A 15,273-nucleotide genomic window follows, 5' to 3' on the forward strand; every position below is an offset into this window, starting at 1 on the left:
CATCCCAAACCATCTCAATTTGGTTGAGGTCGGGGGATTGTGGAAGCCAGGTCATCTGATGCAGCACTCAATCCCTCTCCGTATTGGTAAAATAGCCCTTACAGCCTGGAGTTGTGTTTGGTCATTGTCCTGTTGAAAAACTAAATGACAGTCCCACTAAGCCCAAACCAGATGGGATGGCGTATCGCTGCAGAACGCTGTGGTAGTCATGCTGGTTAAGTGTGCCTTGAATTCTAAATAAATCACAGACAGTGTCACCAGCCCCACACAATAACACCTCATTGCTTTATGGTGGGAAAACGCATGCGGAGATCATCCGTTCTCGCAAAGACAAAGGTTGGAACCAAAAATCTCCAATTTGCTCATGTTTCTTGGTCCAAGCAAGTCTTTCTTATTCGTGTCCTTCAGTAGTGGTTTCTTTGCAGCAATTCAACCATGAAGGCCAGATTCATTGTCTCCTCTGACCAGTTGATGTTGAGATGCGTCTTGAACTATGTGAAGCATTTATTTGGGCTGCAATTTCTGAGGCTGGCAAATCTAATGCTCATATCCTTTGCAGCCGGGGTAACTCTGGGTCTTCCATTCCTGTGGCGGTCCTCATTAGAGCCAGTTACATTATGGCGCTTGGTTTTTGCGACTGCACTTGAACTTTAAAAGTTATTGAAATTTTGCAAATTGACTGACCTTCATGTCTTAACCTGTTTGGGCTAGGGGGCAGTATTGAGAATTGTGGAAAAAATATGTGCCCATTTTTAACTGCCTCCTACACCAACTCAGAAGCTAGAATATGCATATTATTGTTCAGGTTTGGATAGAAAACACCCTAAAGTTTCTAAAACTGTTTGAATGGTGTCTGAGTATAACAGAACTCCTATGGCAGGCAAAAACCTGACAAGGTTTCATGCAGGAAGTGGCCTGTGACAAGGAGTCGTGCGTCTTGCATCTGTTTATTGAAGAGTAAGGATCTTAGCTGTAACGTGACAATTCCCAGGGCTCCAATAGGCTCTCAGAAGCCGGGAAAATCATGAAGGTTGACGAGGCAGCCTCAGGCTGAAACAGATTGTCGCCTTATTCAAGTGTCCCATTAGGTGACAATGGAATGAGGCGCATGCGCGATTAGCCCCCCGTGGAGTATTTTCATTAGGCTGTTTAGTTTATTGCAGATTCCCGGTCGGAATATTATCGCTTTTCTACGAGATAAATGGCATAAAAATTGGTTTTAAACAGCGGTTGACATGCTTCGAAGTACGGTAATGGAATATTTAGACATTTTTTGTCACGCCATGCGCACGACCGTGGATTACCATTCTGATAGTGTCTAGAACGCACAAACAAAACGCCGCTATTCGGATATAACGATGGATTATTTTGGACCAAACCTACATTTGTTATTGAAGTAGAAGTCCTGGGAGTGCATTCTGACGAAGAACAGGAAAGGTAAGAACATTTTTCTTATAGGAAATGTGATTATGGTGAAGGCTAAACTTGCTGGGTGTCTAAATAGCTAGCCGTGATGGCTGGGCTATGTACTTAGAATATTGCAAAATGTGCTTCATCCGAAAAGCTATTTTAAAATCGGACATATCGAGTGCATAGAGGAGTAATGCATCTATAATTCTTAAAATAATTGTTATGCTTTTTGTGAACATTTATCGTGAGTAATTTAGCAAACTGTTAGGAAATTCCCCGGAAGTTTGCGGGGGGTATGCTTTTTCTGAACGTCACATGCTAATGTAAAAAGCTGTTTTTTGATATAAATATGAACTTGATTGAACAGACATGCATGTATTGTATAACATAATGTCCTAGGTGTGTCATCTGATGAAGATCATAAAAGGTTAGTGCTGCATTTAGCTGTGGTTTGGGTTTTTGGTGACATTATATGCTAGCTTGAAAAATGGGTGTCTGATTATTTCTGGCTGGGCACTCTCCTGACATAATCTAATGTTTTGCTTTCGTTGTAAAGCCTTTTTGAAATCGGACAGTGTGGTTAGATAAACGAGAGTCTTGTCTTTAAATAGCTGTAAAATAGTCATATGTTTGAGAAATTAAGTAATAGTATTTCAAACGATTCAAAAATCGCGCCACTGGATACAGGTGGCTGTTACGTAGGTGGGACGAATTCGTCCCGCCTAGCCCATAGAGGTTAAAGTAATGGACTGTCATTTCTCATTGCCATTTGAGCTGTTGTTGACATCTGGACTTGGTCAATTACCAACTAGGGCTCTCTTCTGTATACCCCTCCTTACATTGTCACAAAGGATTGGCTCAAAGGCATTAAGGAAAGACATTTCACAAATACTTTAAGGCGGCACACCTGTTAATTGAAACGCATTCCAGGTGACTACCTGATGACGCTGGTTGAGAGAATGCCAAGAGTGTGCAAAGCTGTCAAGGCAAAGGGTGGCTATTTGAAGAATCTCAAATGTAAAATATATTTTGATTAACACTTTTTTTGGTTACTAAATGATTCCATATGTGCCATTTCATAGTTTTTATGTCTTCACTATTATTGGTGCGTGTGCAGTTTATAAGGTAGTCATTTAAAAATATATATGATTACTATTGTTGCAGATGTACAGTTTGTGTAGATTGTAACATGTACTACTAAGAACCTTTTCTGCATATTAGTTGTCGATTTTGACAGGATATTTATCTATATGTCTAGTCAACAGGAAGCAGCGACAGCATCATTTTTACTTACGTTTTAGGAATATAATTTCAACTTTCATTCATTTTGAATGGTATTGTACTTAAATCAGGTAAAAACTGCTGAATGAGTCCAAAAGCGTGCTGTCTTAATTATTTTGATATACCCCCCTGCCTAGTCAGTGAGCCATCATTTAAGATTTTCATACAAAAAAACAATACAAGAATATTGATGTCTTGACTTTGCCTAAGGTAACGGTTAGCAAAATTAGGTAAATTGACAAAGCACACTTTCTTTAACTGCAATGTTAATATGCATTACATGGCATTGTACATTTGAGATGTCTTTTGACCTAATGTTCAACGCTTTCAGACAATGCACTTAATCGCGATTAAAAAAAATGCCCACAAAAATGTCATAAAGATTAACTGATTATAACTCTGACAGCCCTACAAAAACAACATTGGAAAACCTGTCACATTGTTGACCGTGTACTGTAAGTGGCAGTTCTGTCCGACTCCCCATTTTTGGTACGTCACGCCATTTTATGAACACCGTCAGACACTTAGTCGATTTAGAAAACATCCCGACTGACCAAAGTGGAACCACAGTCAGAAAGCAGACTCACCACCACAGTCCTGTTCATCTGATCCATCCTTACAGTCCACCTCTCCATCACAAACATGGCTTTGCAGGACACACTCTTTCCCATCCTTGCACAGTCTAGAACCCATACGACACTTCAGGGGCAATGTCTGGGATGTTGGAGCAGCTATCGTTGGACAGCCAACCTCATCTGAGCCGTCTTGGCAATGAGAGCGTCCATCACAAACCAGACTCCTCTCAATACATTTCCTCCTGTCCTTACACCGGAACTCACCTGGGCGACACACATAAGAGGGACCGTGAAGATAGCTTAAGAGGGTTTACGGGGTGGCAAAGAGGCATCAAATATCAGAAAGCGTTAATATATCTACCTCTGTTTGGACATTTAGTAATGCAGGACTCCTCATCAAAACCATCAGGGCAGTCTCTCAATGTGTCACACAGCTGAGTTTGGGAGATGCACAAAGTTGAGCCCCGACACATCACTGATGGACTGGTACAGGTCTGAACCAGAGTTGGCACGACAGGAGGAAGGGCCTTGTTAGAATCTAGGGAGAGAGGTTACATTAGATTCATTTAAAGAGATTCTCCTCATCCTTCTGTACCAACTGTCCAAGTGAGTCAGCAGTGTCTCACCACAGCCTTCCTCATCAGAGCCGTCCGCACAGTCTCTCTCTCCATCACAGAGGAAGGTTTCTGGGATACAGCGGCTATTGTTGTCACAGCGATGTCTGCAGCTCTTGGTGGGCTTGAAGCAGTCCATTTCATCAGAGCGATCCTGGCACTGTGCCTTCCCATCACACACCTGCTGCTGGTCGATACACTTCATCCCATGAGCACACTGGAACTGACCTGAGAGGTAGGAACCAATGAGCACACTGGAACTGACCAAAGGACATTGATATGAATGGATTTGTACTGAAACTGGCCACTTGTGATTAAACACATCACACCAGATCAAGAGGTGAGCTTCTGACCTGCTTTGCAGAGGAGCTCACAGTCCTGTTCATCTGATCCATCCTTACAGTCCACCTCTCCATCACAAACATGGCTGTGCAGGACACACTCTTTCCCATCCTTGCACAGTCTAGAACCCATACGACACTTCAGGGGCAATGTCTGGGATGTTGGAGCAGCTATCGTCTGACAGCCAACCTCATCTGAGCCGTCTTGGCAATGAGAGCGTCCATCACAAACCAGACTCCTCTCAATACATTTCCTCCTGTCCTTACACCGGAACTCACCTGGGAGACACACATAAGAGGGACCGTGAAAATAGCTTAAGAGGGTTTACGGGGTGGCAAAGAGGCATCAAATATCAGAAAGAGTTAATATATCTACCTCTGTTTGGACATTTAGTAATGCAGGACTCCTCATCAAAACCATCAGGGCAGTCTCTCAATGTGTCACACAGCTGAGTTTGGGAGATGCACAAAGTTGAGCCCCGACACATCACTGATGGACTGGTACAGACTGGCTGAGCAGGAAGATTATCTGGAATGGTTGCAGTTGGAGCCAAATAAGCGGTAGTAAGTGGAATTGGAGATCCTGTAGGGAGAGAGTATTACCAAGATAATGGACAAGCCTTTTACACTCTACCCAGAACAAGTCTAATGAACCGTTAGTTTCCACAAAACAATTCAGCACAAAGGGTTAGACTGTAGGTAACATGTCTCACCTGCTAATATAGATTTTCCGAAAGGAGGGCAGGGGAGGGCTTTGTATGCGTCGCGGAAGTTAGAATAACAATGATCCAGGGTTTTGCCAGCCCGCGCATTCGATATGTCAATGTACAGTTAAGAATATAAAACGCAACAATCGCAAAGATTTTACTGGGCTCCTCGACACCACCCCCCCCCCCCGACAACAACCTCACTGCTCAGCTATGAAAAGCCAACTGACATTTACTCCTGAGGTACTGACATGTTGCACCCTCTGCAACCACTGATTATTTTAACCCTGCTGGTCATCTATCAACTTTTGAACAATCTGGCCTTAAATGGCCATGTACCCTTATTCTCCACACGGCACAGCCAGAAGAGGACTGGCCACCCCTCAGAGCCTGGTTCCTCTAGGTTTCTTCCTAAGTTCCTGCCGTTCTAGGGAGTTCATTGCCACCATGCTTCTACGTCTGCATTGCTTGCTGTTTGGGGTTTTAGGCTCGTTTTCTGTATAGCACTTTGACATCTGCTATGTAAAAAAAAAAGCCTTTATAAATCGATTCGATAAGGAAATCAGTCAATTTAAATACAATCATTAGGCCTTAACCTATGGATTTCACAACTGGGAATACAGATTTGCATCAGCTGGTCACAGGTACCTTAAAAGGTAGAGGTGTGGATCAAAAAACCAGTCAGTATCTGGTGTGACCGCCATTTGCCATCTTCATGTAGAGTTGATCAGGCTGTTGATGGCAGCCTGTGGAATATTGTCCCACTCCTCTTCAATGGCTGTGAGAAGTTGCTGGAAATTGGCAGGAACTGGAAAATGCTGTCGTACACAGAGTATTCCAAACATGCTCAACGGGTGACATGTCTGTCTGGTGAGTACGCAGGCCATGGAAGAACTGGAATATTTTCAGCTTCCAGGAATTGTGTACAGATCCTTGTGACATGGCGCCATGCATTATCATGCTGAAACATGAGGTGATGGCAGCAGATAAATGGGACTGCAATGGGCCTCAGGATCTCACGGCATCTCAGTGCATTCAAATTGCCATCGATAAAATGCAATTGTGTTCATTGGCCGTAGCTTATGCTTGCCCATACCATAAGCCCACCATGGGGCACTCTTCACAACGTTGACATCAAACCTCTCGCCCACACGATGCCTTATTCTGTCTAACATCTGCTCGGTTCAATTGAAACCAGGATTAATCCATGAAGCACACTTTGCCAGAGTGCCAGTGGCCATCGAAGGTGAGCATTTGCCCACTGAAGTCGGTTACGATGTCGAACTACAGTCAGGTCAAGACCATAGTGAGGATGACAAGCGCGCAGAAGAGCTTCCCTGAGACCGTTTGAGCAGACTTTCTTCAGTTTTGTAAAACCACAGTTTCATCAGCTGTCCGAGAAGCTGGTCTCAGATGATCCCACAGGTGAAACTGGATGTTGAGGTCCTGGGCTGGAGTGGTTATATGTGGTCTAGAAATATGTGATTATTGAAACAAAGGAGTTTATATCATTTACTATCATCCTAAATTAAAATGATTTATCCATTTCTAATAAATGTATATTATGCTACTTTCCAATATGTCGACAGTATGTGTTACTGCATTACACAAGGGAACGTTTTAACCACATCGAATTGGGGGGGAATTACACATGTTTGACCTCAGTTTGGTGATGTTAGTATAAAAGTTTTGTCAACATGACGACAAGACCAATTGCTTAAAACAGAGCAATATATTTGATTTTGTCATAGGAGTGGGGGGTGGTCACAGAACTTAGAATGCAGTTTGAATTTTCCTCAAATGAAGCAGATAATTCTGGGCGGTCTTCAAGTCACTGGCCACACATCAATACAACGATTTGAAAGTCAAATTATCAACGATTTGAAAGTTTAAAAAAGCCTCCTTCACTCCCGCCGCCAAACTTACCCTGGTAAAACTGACTGTCCTACCGATCCTCAACGATGTCATCTACAAAATACCTTCCAATACTCTACTCAGCAAATTGGTTGTAGTCTATCACAGTGCCATCCGTTTTGTTACCCAAGCCCCTTATACCACCCACCACTGCGACCTGTATGCTCTAGTCGGCTGGCCCTCGCTACATATTCATCGCCAGACCCACTGGCTCCAGGTCATCTATAAGTCTAGGCTAGGTAAAGCGCCGCCTTATCTCAGCTCACTGGTTACGATTACACCCACCCGAGCAGGTATATCTCACTGGTCATCCCCAAAGCCAAACACCTCGTTTGGCCGCCTTTCCTTCTAGTTCTCGGCTGCCAGTGATTGGAACGAATTGCAAAAAAATTAAATTAAAATCGCTGAAGCTGGAGACTTACATTTCCCTCACTAACTTTAAACATTAGCTATCTGAGCAGCTAACCGATCGCTGCAGCTGTACATAGTCCATCTAAATAGCCCACCCAATCTACCTACCTCATCCCCATATTGTTTTTAATTTAGTTTTCTGCTCTTTTGCACACCAGTATCACTTCTTACACACCATCATTTGCTCATCATCATCTGCTCATCTATCACTCCAGTGTTAATCTGCTAAATTGTAATTACTTTTCTACTATGGCCTATTGCCTTACCACCTCATGCCATTTGCACAAACTGTATATAGACTCTTTTTCCTATTGTGTTATTGACTGTACGGTTGTTTATTCCATGTGTAACTCTTGTTTGTCGCACTGCTTTGCTTCATCTTGGCCAGGTCGCAGTTCTAAATGAGAACTTGTTCTCAACTAGCTTACCTGGTTAAATAAAGGTGAAATAAATACAATTACCACTCACTGCGGATATTCTACGGCAGGTCGTGATTCATTGACCTTAGTGGTTTATTCCTTTTTCCTTGATGCAGACCACCAAAATCTAAATCTGCCATTCCAAAATATAAATAGAAGCCTTCTATAAATGCTCATCTAACTAACCATGTATAGGTTAATCCAAGTTTCCATGTGGCATATATATATATATATATATTTTGTGATCCCCTATCAAAACATCACAAAATAGTGGACATTTCCAAAGGTTGTCCTCTAAGTGATGTATATAAACCCTACCGGTCAAAAGTGTTAGAATACCTACTCAAGCAAACGGTTCTTTATTTTTCATATTTTGTATGTTGTAGAATAATAGTGAAGACATCCAAACTATGAAACATATGGAATCATGTAGTAACCAAAAAAGTGTTCAAATCTAAATATATGTTATATATTTCAAATAGCCACCCTTTGCCTTGACAGCTTTGCACTCTTGGCATTCGCTCAACCAGCTTCACCTGGAATGCTTTTCCAAGTCTTGAAGGAGTTCCCACATATGCTGAGCACTTGTTGGCTGCTTTTCCTTCACTCTGCGGTCCAACTCATCCCAAACCATCTCAATTTGGTTGAGGTCGGGGGATTGTGGAAGCCAGGTCATCTGATGCAGCACTCAATCCCTCTCCGTATTGGTAAAATAGCCCTTACAGCCTGGAGTTGTGTTTGGTCATTGTCCTGTTGAAAAACTAAATGACAGTCCCACTAAGCCCAAACCAGATGGGATGGCGTATCGCTGCAGAACGCTGTGGTAGTCATGCTGGTTAAGTGTGCCTTGAATTCTAAATAAATCACAGACAGTGTCACCAGCCCCACACAATAACACCTCATTGCTTTATGGTGGGAAAACGCATGCGGAGATCATCCGTTCTCGCAAAGACAAAGGTTGGAACCAAAAATCTCCAATTTGCTCATGTTTCTTGGTCCAAGCAAGTCTTTCTTATTCGTGTCCTTCAGTAGTGGTTTCTTTGCAGCAATTCAACCATGAAGGCCAGATTCATTGTCTCCTCTGACCAGTTGATGTTGAGATGCGTCTTGAACTATGTGAAGCATTTATTTGGGCTGCAATTTCTGAGGCTGGCAAATCTAATGCTCATATCCTTTGCAGCCGGGGTAACTCTGGGTCTTCCATTCCTGTGGCGGTCCTCATTAGAGCCAGTTACATTATGGCGCTTGGTTTTTGCGACTGCACTTGAACTTTAAAAGTTATTGAAATTTTGCAAATTGACTGACCTTCATGTCTTAACCTGTTTGGGCTAGGGGGCAGTATTGAGAATTGTGGAAAAAATATGTGCCCATTTTTAACTGCCTCCTACACCAACTCAGAAGCTAGAATATGCATATTATTGTTCAGGTTTGGATAGAAAACACCCTAAAGTTTCTAAAACTGTTTGAATGGTGTCTGAGTATAACAGAACTCCTATGGCAGGCAAAAACCTGACAAGGTTTCATGCAGGAAGTGGCCTGTGACAAGGAGTCGTGCGTCTTGCATCTGTTTATTGAAGAGTAAGGATCTTAGCTGTAACGTGACAATTCCCAGGGCTCCAATAGGCTCTCAGAAGCCGGGAAAATCATGAAGGTTGACGAGGCAGCCTCAGGCTGAAACAGATTGTCGCCTTATTCAAGTGTCCCATTAGGTGACAATGGAATGAGGCGCATGCGCGATTAGCCCCCCGTGGAGTATTTTCATTAGGCTGTTTAGTTTATTGCAGATTCCCGGTCGGAATATTATCGCTTTTCTACGAGATAAATGGCATAAAAATTGGTTTTAAACAGCGGTTGACATGCTTCGAAGTACGGTAATGGAATATTTAGACATTTTTTGTCACGCCATGCGCCATGCGCACGACCGTGGATTACCATTCTGATAGTGTCTAGAACGCACAAACAAAACGCCGCTATTCGGATATAACGATGGATTATTTTGGACCAAACCTACATTTGTTATTGAAGTAGAAGTCCTGGGAGTGCATTCTGACGAAGAACAGGAAAGGTAAGAACATTTTTCTTATAGGAAATGTGATTATGGTGAAGGCTAAACTTGCTGGGTGTCTAAATAGCTAGCCGTGATGGCTGGGCTATGTACTTAGAATATTGCAAAATGTGCTTCATCCGAAAAGCTATTTTAAAATCGGACATATCGAGTGCATAGAGGAGTAATGCATCTATAATTCTTAAAATAATTGTTATGCTTTTTGTGAACATTTATCGTGAGTAATTTAGCAAACTGTTAGGAAATTCCCCGGAAGTTTGCGGGGGGTATGCTTTTTCTGAACGTCACATGCTAATGTAAAAAGCTGTTTTTTGATATAAATATGAACTTGATTGAACAGACATGCATGTATTGTATAACATAATGTCCTAGGTGTGTCATCTGATGAAGATCATAAAAGGTTAGTGCTGCATTTAGCTGTGGTTTGGGTTTTTGGTGACATTATATGCTAGCTTGAAAAATGGGTGTCTGATTATTTCTGGCTGGGCACTCTCCTGACATAATCTAATGTTTTGCTTTCGTTGTAAAGCCTTTTTGAAATCGGACAGTGTGGTTAGATAAACGAGAGTCTTGTCTTTAAATAGCTGTAAAATAGTCATATGTTTGAGAAATTAAGTAATAGTATTTCAAACGATTCAAAAATCGCGCCACTGGATACAGGTGGCTGTTACGTAGGTGGGACGAATTCGTCCCGCCTAGCCCATAGAGGTTAAAGTAATGGACTGTCATTTCTCATTGCCATTTGAGCTGTTGTTGACATCTGGACTTGGTCAATTACCAACTAGGGCTCTCTTCTGTATACCCCTCCTTACATTGTCACAAAGGATTGGCTCAAAGGCATTAAGGAAAGACATTTCACAAATACTTTAAGGCGGCACACCTGTTAATTGAAACGCATTCCAGGTGACTACCTGATGACGCTGGTTGAGAGAATGCCAAGAGTGTGCAAAGCTGTCAAGGCAAAGGGTGGCTATTTGAAGAATCTCAAATGTAAAATATATTTTGATTAACACTTTTTTTGGTTACTAAATGATTCCATATGTGCCATTTCATAGTTTTTATGTCTTCACTATTATTGGTGCGTGTGCAGTTTATAAGGTAGTCATTTAAAAATATATATGATTACTATTGTTGCAGATGTACAGTTTGTGTAGATTGTAACATGTACTACTAAGAACCTTTTCTGCATATTAGTTGTCGATTTTGACAGGATATTTATCTATATGTCTAGTCAACAGGAAGCAGCGACAGCATCATTTTTACTTACGTTTTAGGAATATAATTTCAACTTTCATTCATTTTGAATGGTATTGTACTTAAATCAGGTAAAAACTGCTGAATGAGTCCAAAAGCGTGCTGTCTTAATTATTTTGATATACCCCCCTGCCTAGTCAGTGAGCCATCATTTAAGATTTTCATACAAAAAAACAATACAAGAATATTGATGTCTTGACTTTGCCTAAGGTAACGGTTAGCAAAATTAGGTAAATTGACAAAGCACACTTTCTTTAACTGCAATGTTAATATGCATTACATGGCATTGTACATTTGAGATGTCTTTTGACCTAATGTTCAACGCTTTCAGACAATGCACTTAATCGCGATTAAAAAAAATGCCCACAAAAATGTCATAAAGATTAACTGATTATAACTCTGACAGCCCTACAAAAACAACATTGGAAAACCTGTCACATTGTTGACCGTGTACTGTAAGTGGCAGTTCTGTCCGACTCCCCATTTTTGGTACGTCACGCCATTTTATGAACACCGTCAGACACTTAGTCGATTTAGAAAACATCCCGACTGACCAAAGTGGAACCACAGTCAGAAAGCAGACTCACCACCACAGTCCTGTTCATCTGATCCATCCTTACAGTCCACCTCTCCATCACAAACATGGCTTTGCAGGACACACTCTTTCCCATCCTTGCACAGTCTAGAACCCATACGACACTTCAGGGGCAATGTCTGGGATGTTGGAGCAGCTATCGTTGGACAGCCAACCTCATCTGAGCCGTCTTGGCAATGAGAGCGTCCATCACAAACCAGACTCCTCTCAATACATTTCCTCCTGTCCTTACACCGGAACTCACCTGGGCGACACACATAAGAGGGACCGTGAAGATAGCTTAAGAGGGTTTACGGGGTGGCAAAGAGGCATCAAATATCAGAAAGCGTTAATATATCTACCTCTGTTTGGACATTTAGTAATGCAGGACTCCTCATCAAAACCATCAGGGCAGTCTCTCAATGTGTCACACAGCTGAGTTTGGGAGATGCACAAAGTTGAGCCCCGACACATCACTGATGGACTGGTACAGGTCTGAACCAGAGTTGGCACGACAGGAGGAAGGGCCTTGTTAGAATCTAGGGAGAGAGGTTACATTAGATTCATTTAAAGAGATTCTCCTCATCCTTCTGTACCAACTGTCCAAGTGAGTCAGCAGTGTCTCACCACAGCCTTCCTCATCAGAGCCGTCCGCACAGTCTCTCTCTCCATCACAGAGGAAGGTTTCTGGGATACAGCGGCTATTGTTGTCACAGCGATGTCTGCAGCTCTTGGTGGGCTTGAAGCAGTCCATTTCATCAGAGCGATCCTGGCACTGTGCCTTCCCATCACACACCTGCTGCTGGTCGATACACTTCATCCCATGAGCACACTGGAACTGACCTGAGAGGTAGGAACCAATGAGCACACTGGAACTGACCAAAGGACATTGATATGAATGGATTTGTACTGAAACTGGCCACTTGTGATTAAACACATCACACCAGATCAAGAGGTGAGCTTCTGACCTGCTTTGCAGAGGAGCTCACAGTCCTGTTCATCTGATCCATCCTTACAGTCCACCTCTCCATCACAAACATGGCTGTGCAGGACACACTCTTTCCCATCCTTGCACAGTCTAGAACCCATACGACACTTCAGGGGCAATGTCTGGGATGTTGGAGCAGCTATCGTCTGACAGCCAACCTCATCTGAGCCGTCTTGGCAATGAGAGCGTCCATCACAAACCAGACTCCTCTCAATACATTTCCTCCTGTCCTTACACCGGAACTCACCTGGGAGACACACATAAGAGGGACCGTGAAAATAGCTTAAGAGGGTTTACGGGGTGGCAAAGAGGCATCAAATATCAGAAAGAGTTAATATATCTACCTCTGTTTGGACATTTAGTAATGCAGGACTCCTCATCAAAACCATCAGGGCAGTCTCTCAATGTGTCACACAGCTGAGTTTGGGAGATGCACAAAGTTGAGCCCCGACACATCACTGATGGACTGGTACAGACTGGCTGAGCAGGAGGCACTGAGTTGGAAACATGCACATCCATTTAAATTCATCTTCAGATGAAGAGCTTTGAAACGGTCATACAGAATTAACGACATTACTGATCCTACTGACCTTCCTTTACACAACGTTTGCCCCGAGACTTAAATTACACTGAACAAAAAATATAAATACAACATGTAAAGTGTTGGTCCCTAGTTATGATGAAAAGAACATCCCAGTGATGTTACACACAAAACGCTTTTCAAATTCTGTGTTTACATCCTTGTGTAAGCACTTTCCTTTGCCAAGATAATCCAGCCACCTGACAGGTGCGGCATATCAAGAAGCTGATTAAACAACGTGATCATTGGGTACAATAAAAGGCCTCTAACCTTTCATGGGTGAGTTCAATATATCTAATGGTTCCCCCAGCGTGAGTTTTTCTATGTGCGGGATGTTAGAATACACTCATTGTGATTGTTGCGAAACAGGAGTGTTAATCCGCTCTGCCCTTGAACCAAGGCACGTTGCCTGCTTATCTATAGGATAATTATTTTGTTTATTTTCTAACAGTTTGAATTATTTCACGTAAAAAGTAGCCCATTTCACTGTTGCGGAATGTATGTTTGAAGCTTCACTGAGCCAGACAAACTTCTTTCTTTGACAAGAGCCCAAGCACTTCTCCAGTGTTTCCACAGATCAAGTATGCAGACATTTGCTCATATCTGGTCAGAACAGGCCTTGCAAACGTTTTCTAATGTGCCCGCATTTCCATCATTGTCATTTTCCTTACAAATAATATATTTTGAACGTGTGCGTTCCTATCAAAGAGCCTTAGTTTCTGTATATTGTGTTGTGTTATAGTAGAAATGGCTATGCATGTATGGAGCGTAATGAATTCACTGTTTTATTCACATATTTTCATGTGCTGGTGACAAATCATGCATTCCGATTCTTTCATATTGTAACGTGTTTAAAACACTTTAAGGTTGTACTGATTATGATTATTACATTATGATGAGCTAATGCTAAGCTATTTGCCAGCTATGAGTGGCAACATGTTTGTTGACATACCATGCATCCTGGTCACATAAGCGTCTGTCAGACCAAAGTTATAACTAAACTAAGTTTAGGGATGGTTCACGCCACTGACTTATGGTGCTTTCAAGACAACTGGGAACTCTGAAAACTACGAGGTCAAATCATGACGTCCGTGATATTCAGGTCAGAAAGTCAGTGCTCTAGAAAGAAGCCCATGTTCCCGAGTTGGATGACAGTTCAAAACAAAATTCCAGTCGGGGGCACATTTTTTAGTTGCCAGCTCAGAAACCCCTTTTCCATGGGTTTTATTTAGCTTGTAAACTTGTTTAATTGATAAATCCCCCTCATAATATTTCCTGCATCACACCCCCCCACAATACCATTCCCCCATTTTTACCCCCCATGGACTTGAAACCACTCCCCCTCAAATTAAATGATGCCCACCACAAACACCCCACAACAATGTTTTACCTTTTTATCTGGCAACCCTGTTTAGCTTTCACGCTACAGTTAGGTTTGTATTTAGGGTGAAATGTGAGGTGATTTGCTTTGTGATTTGTCATACTAAATGACTTATCCTATATACACTAACAAGTACAATGAAGATTTGTAAAATGCTGAAAAGTGGCCAAGCTAAGTTGATATTTCAGGCAATGGGCGCACGGGCGGCAGGTAGCCTAGTGGTTAGAGCGTCGGACCAGTAACCAAAAGGTTGCTGGACCAAATCCCTGAGCTGACAAAGTAAAAATCTTTCATTCTGCCCCTGAACAAGGAAGTTGACCCACTGTTCCCCGGTAGGTCGGCATTGTAAATAAGAACTTTTTGTTAACTGACTTAACAAATGTAAATCTATCTTTTCCTTGGTTTATTTTCATATAGTGAATGGCATTAGGGAGTTTGCTTCTCAAATACAAACATGGCTGCCATCAAAGAACTTAGCTAAAAGGCACATTTTCTTAACATTGCATTAGTCTCATGCTCACCAGAGATGTGGTACATTGTAAACAAGTCTAGCAGTTAGGTGGCCAATTTATTGTTTTTAGTCAGCGCAACATGTGACTGGTTTATGGAATGAGTTTGGCTGTGTTCCATGTGATGGATGATGAAGTTCACATTCATCTTTTACAAGGAAAGGTGAAATTAGGACTGAAAGTGGGAAGTGCTTTAGTTCCCATCAAAGCAAGGTTGAGATGCTTTTATTTCAGTCTAATAAAGCCCTGC

General features: G+C 42.2%; 1 protein-coding gene across 1 annotated transcript in view; it reads right to left on the reverse strand.

The window, feature by feature from the left end:
* lrp13b (low-density lipoprotein receptor related-protein 13 b) overlaps positions 1-15,273 on the reverse strand; it is a 50,430-nt gene that overhangs the window by 12,366 nt on the left and 22,791 nt on the right. The window contains exons 15-24 of the mRNA XM_045694261.2: positions 12,898-13,047; positions 12,534-12,800; positions 12,193-12,408; positions 11,928-12,104; positions 11,579-11,830; positions 4,598-4,804; positions 4,234-4,500; positions 3,893-4,108; positions 3,628-3,804; positions 3,279-3,530 (exon numbers count right to left, since the gene is read on the reverse strand). Of these exons, the coding sequence (XP_045550217.2) occupies positions 3,279-3,530; positions 3,628-3,804; positions 3,893-4,108; positions 4,234-4,500; positions 4,598-4,804; positions 11,579-11,830; positions 11,928-12,104; positions 12,193-12,408; positions 12,534-12,800; positions 12,898-13,047 (2,181 nt within the window). The remainder of the gene's footprint in view (positions 1-3,278; positions 3,531-3,627; positions 3,805-3,892; positions 4,109-4,233; positions 4,501-4,597; positions 4,805-11,578; positions 11,831-11,927; positions 12,105-12,192; positions 12,409-12,533; positions 12,801-12,897; positions 13,048-15,273) is intronic.

This window comes from Salmo salar, chromosome 01, assembly GCF_965601325.2.
Source record: "Salmo salar chromosome 01, fSalSal1, whole genome shotgun sequence".
Taxonomy (NCBI): Eukaryota; Metazoa; Chordata; class Actinopteri; order Salmoniformes; family Salmonidae; genus Salmo; species Salmo salar.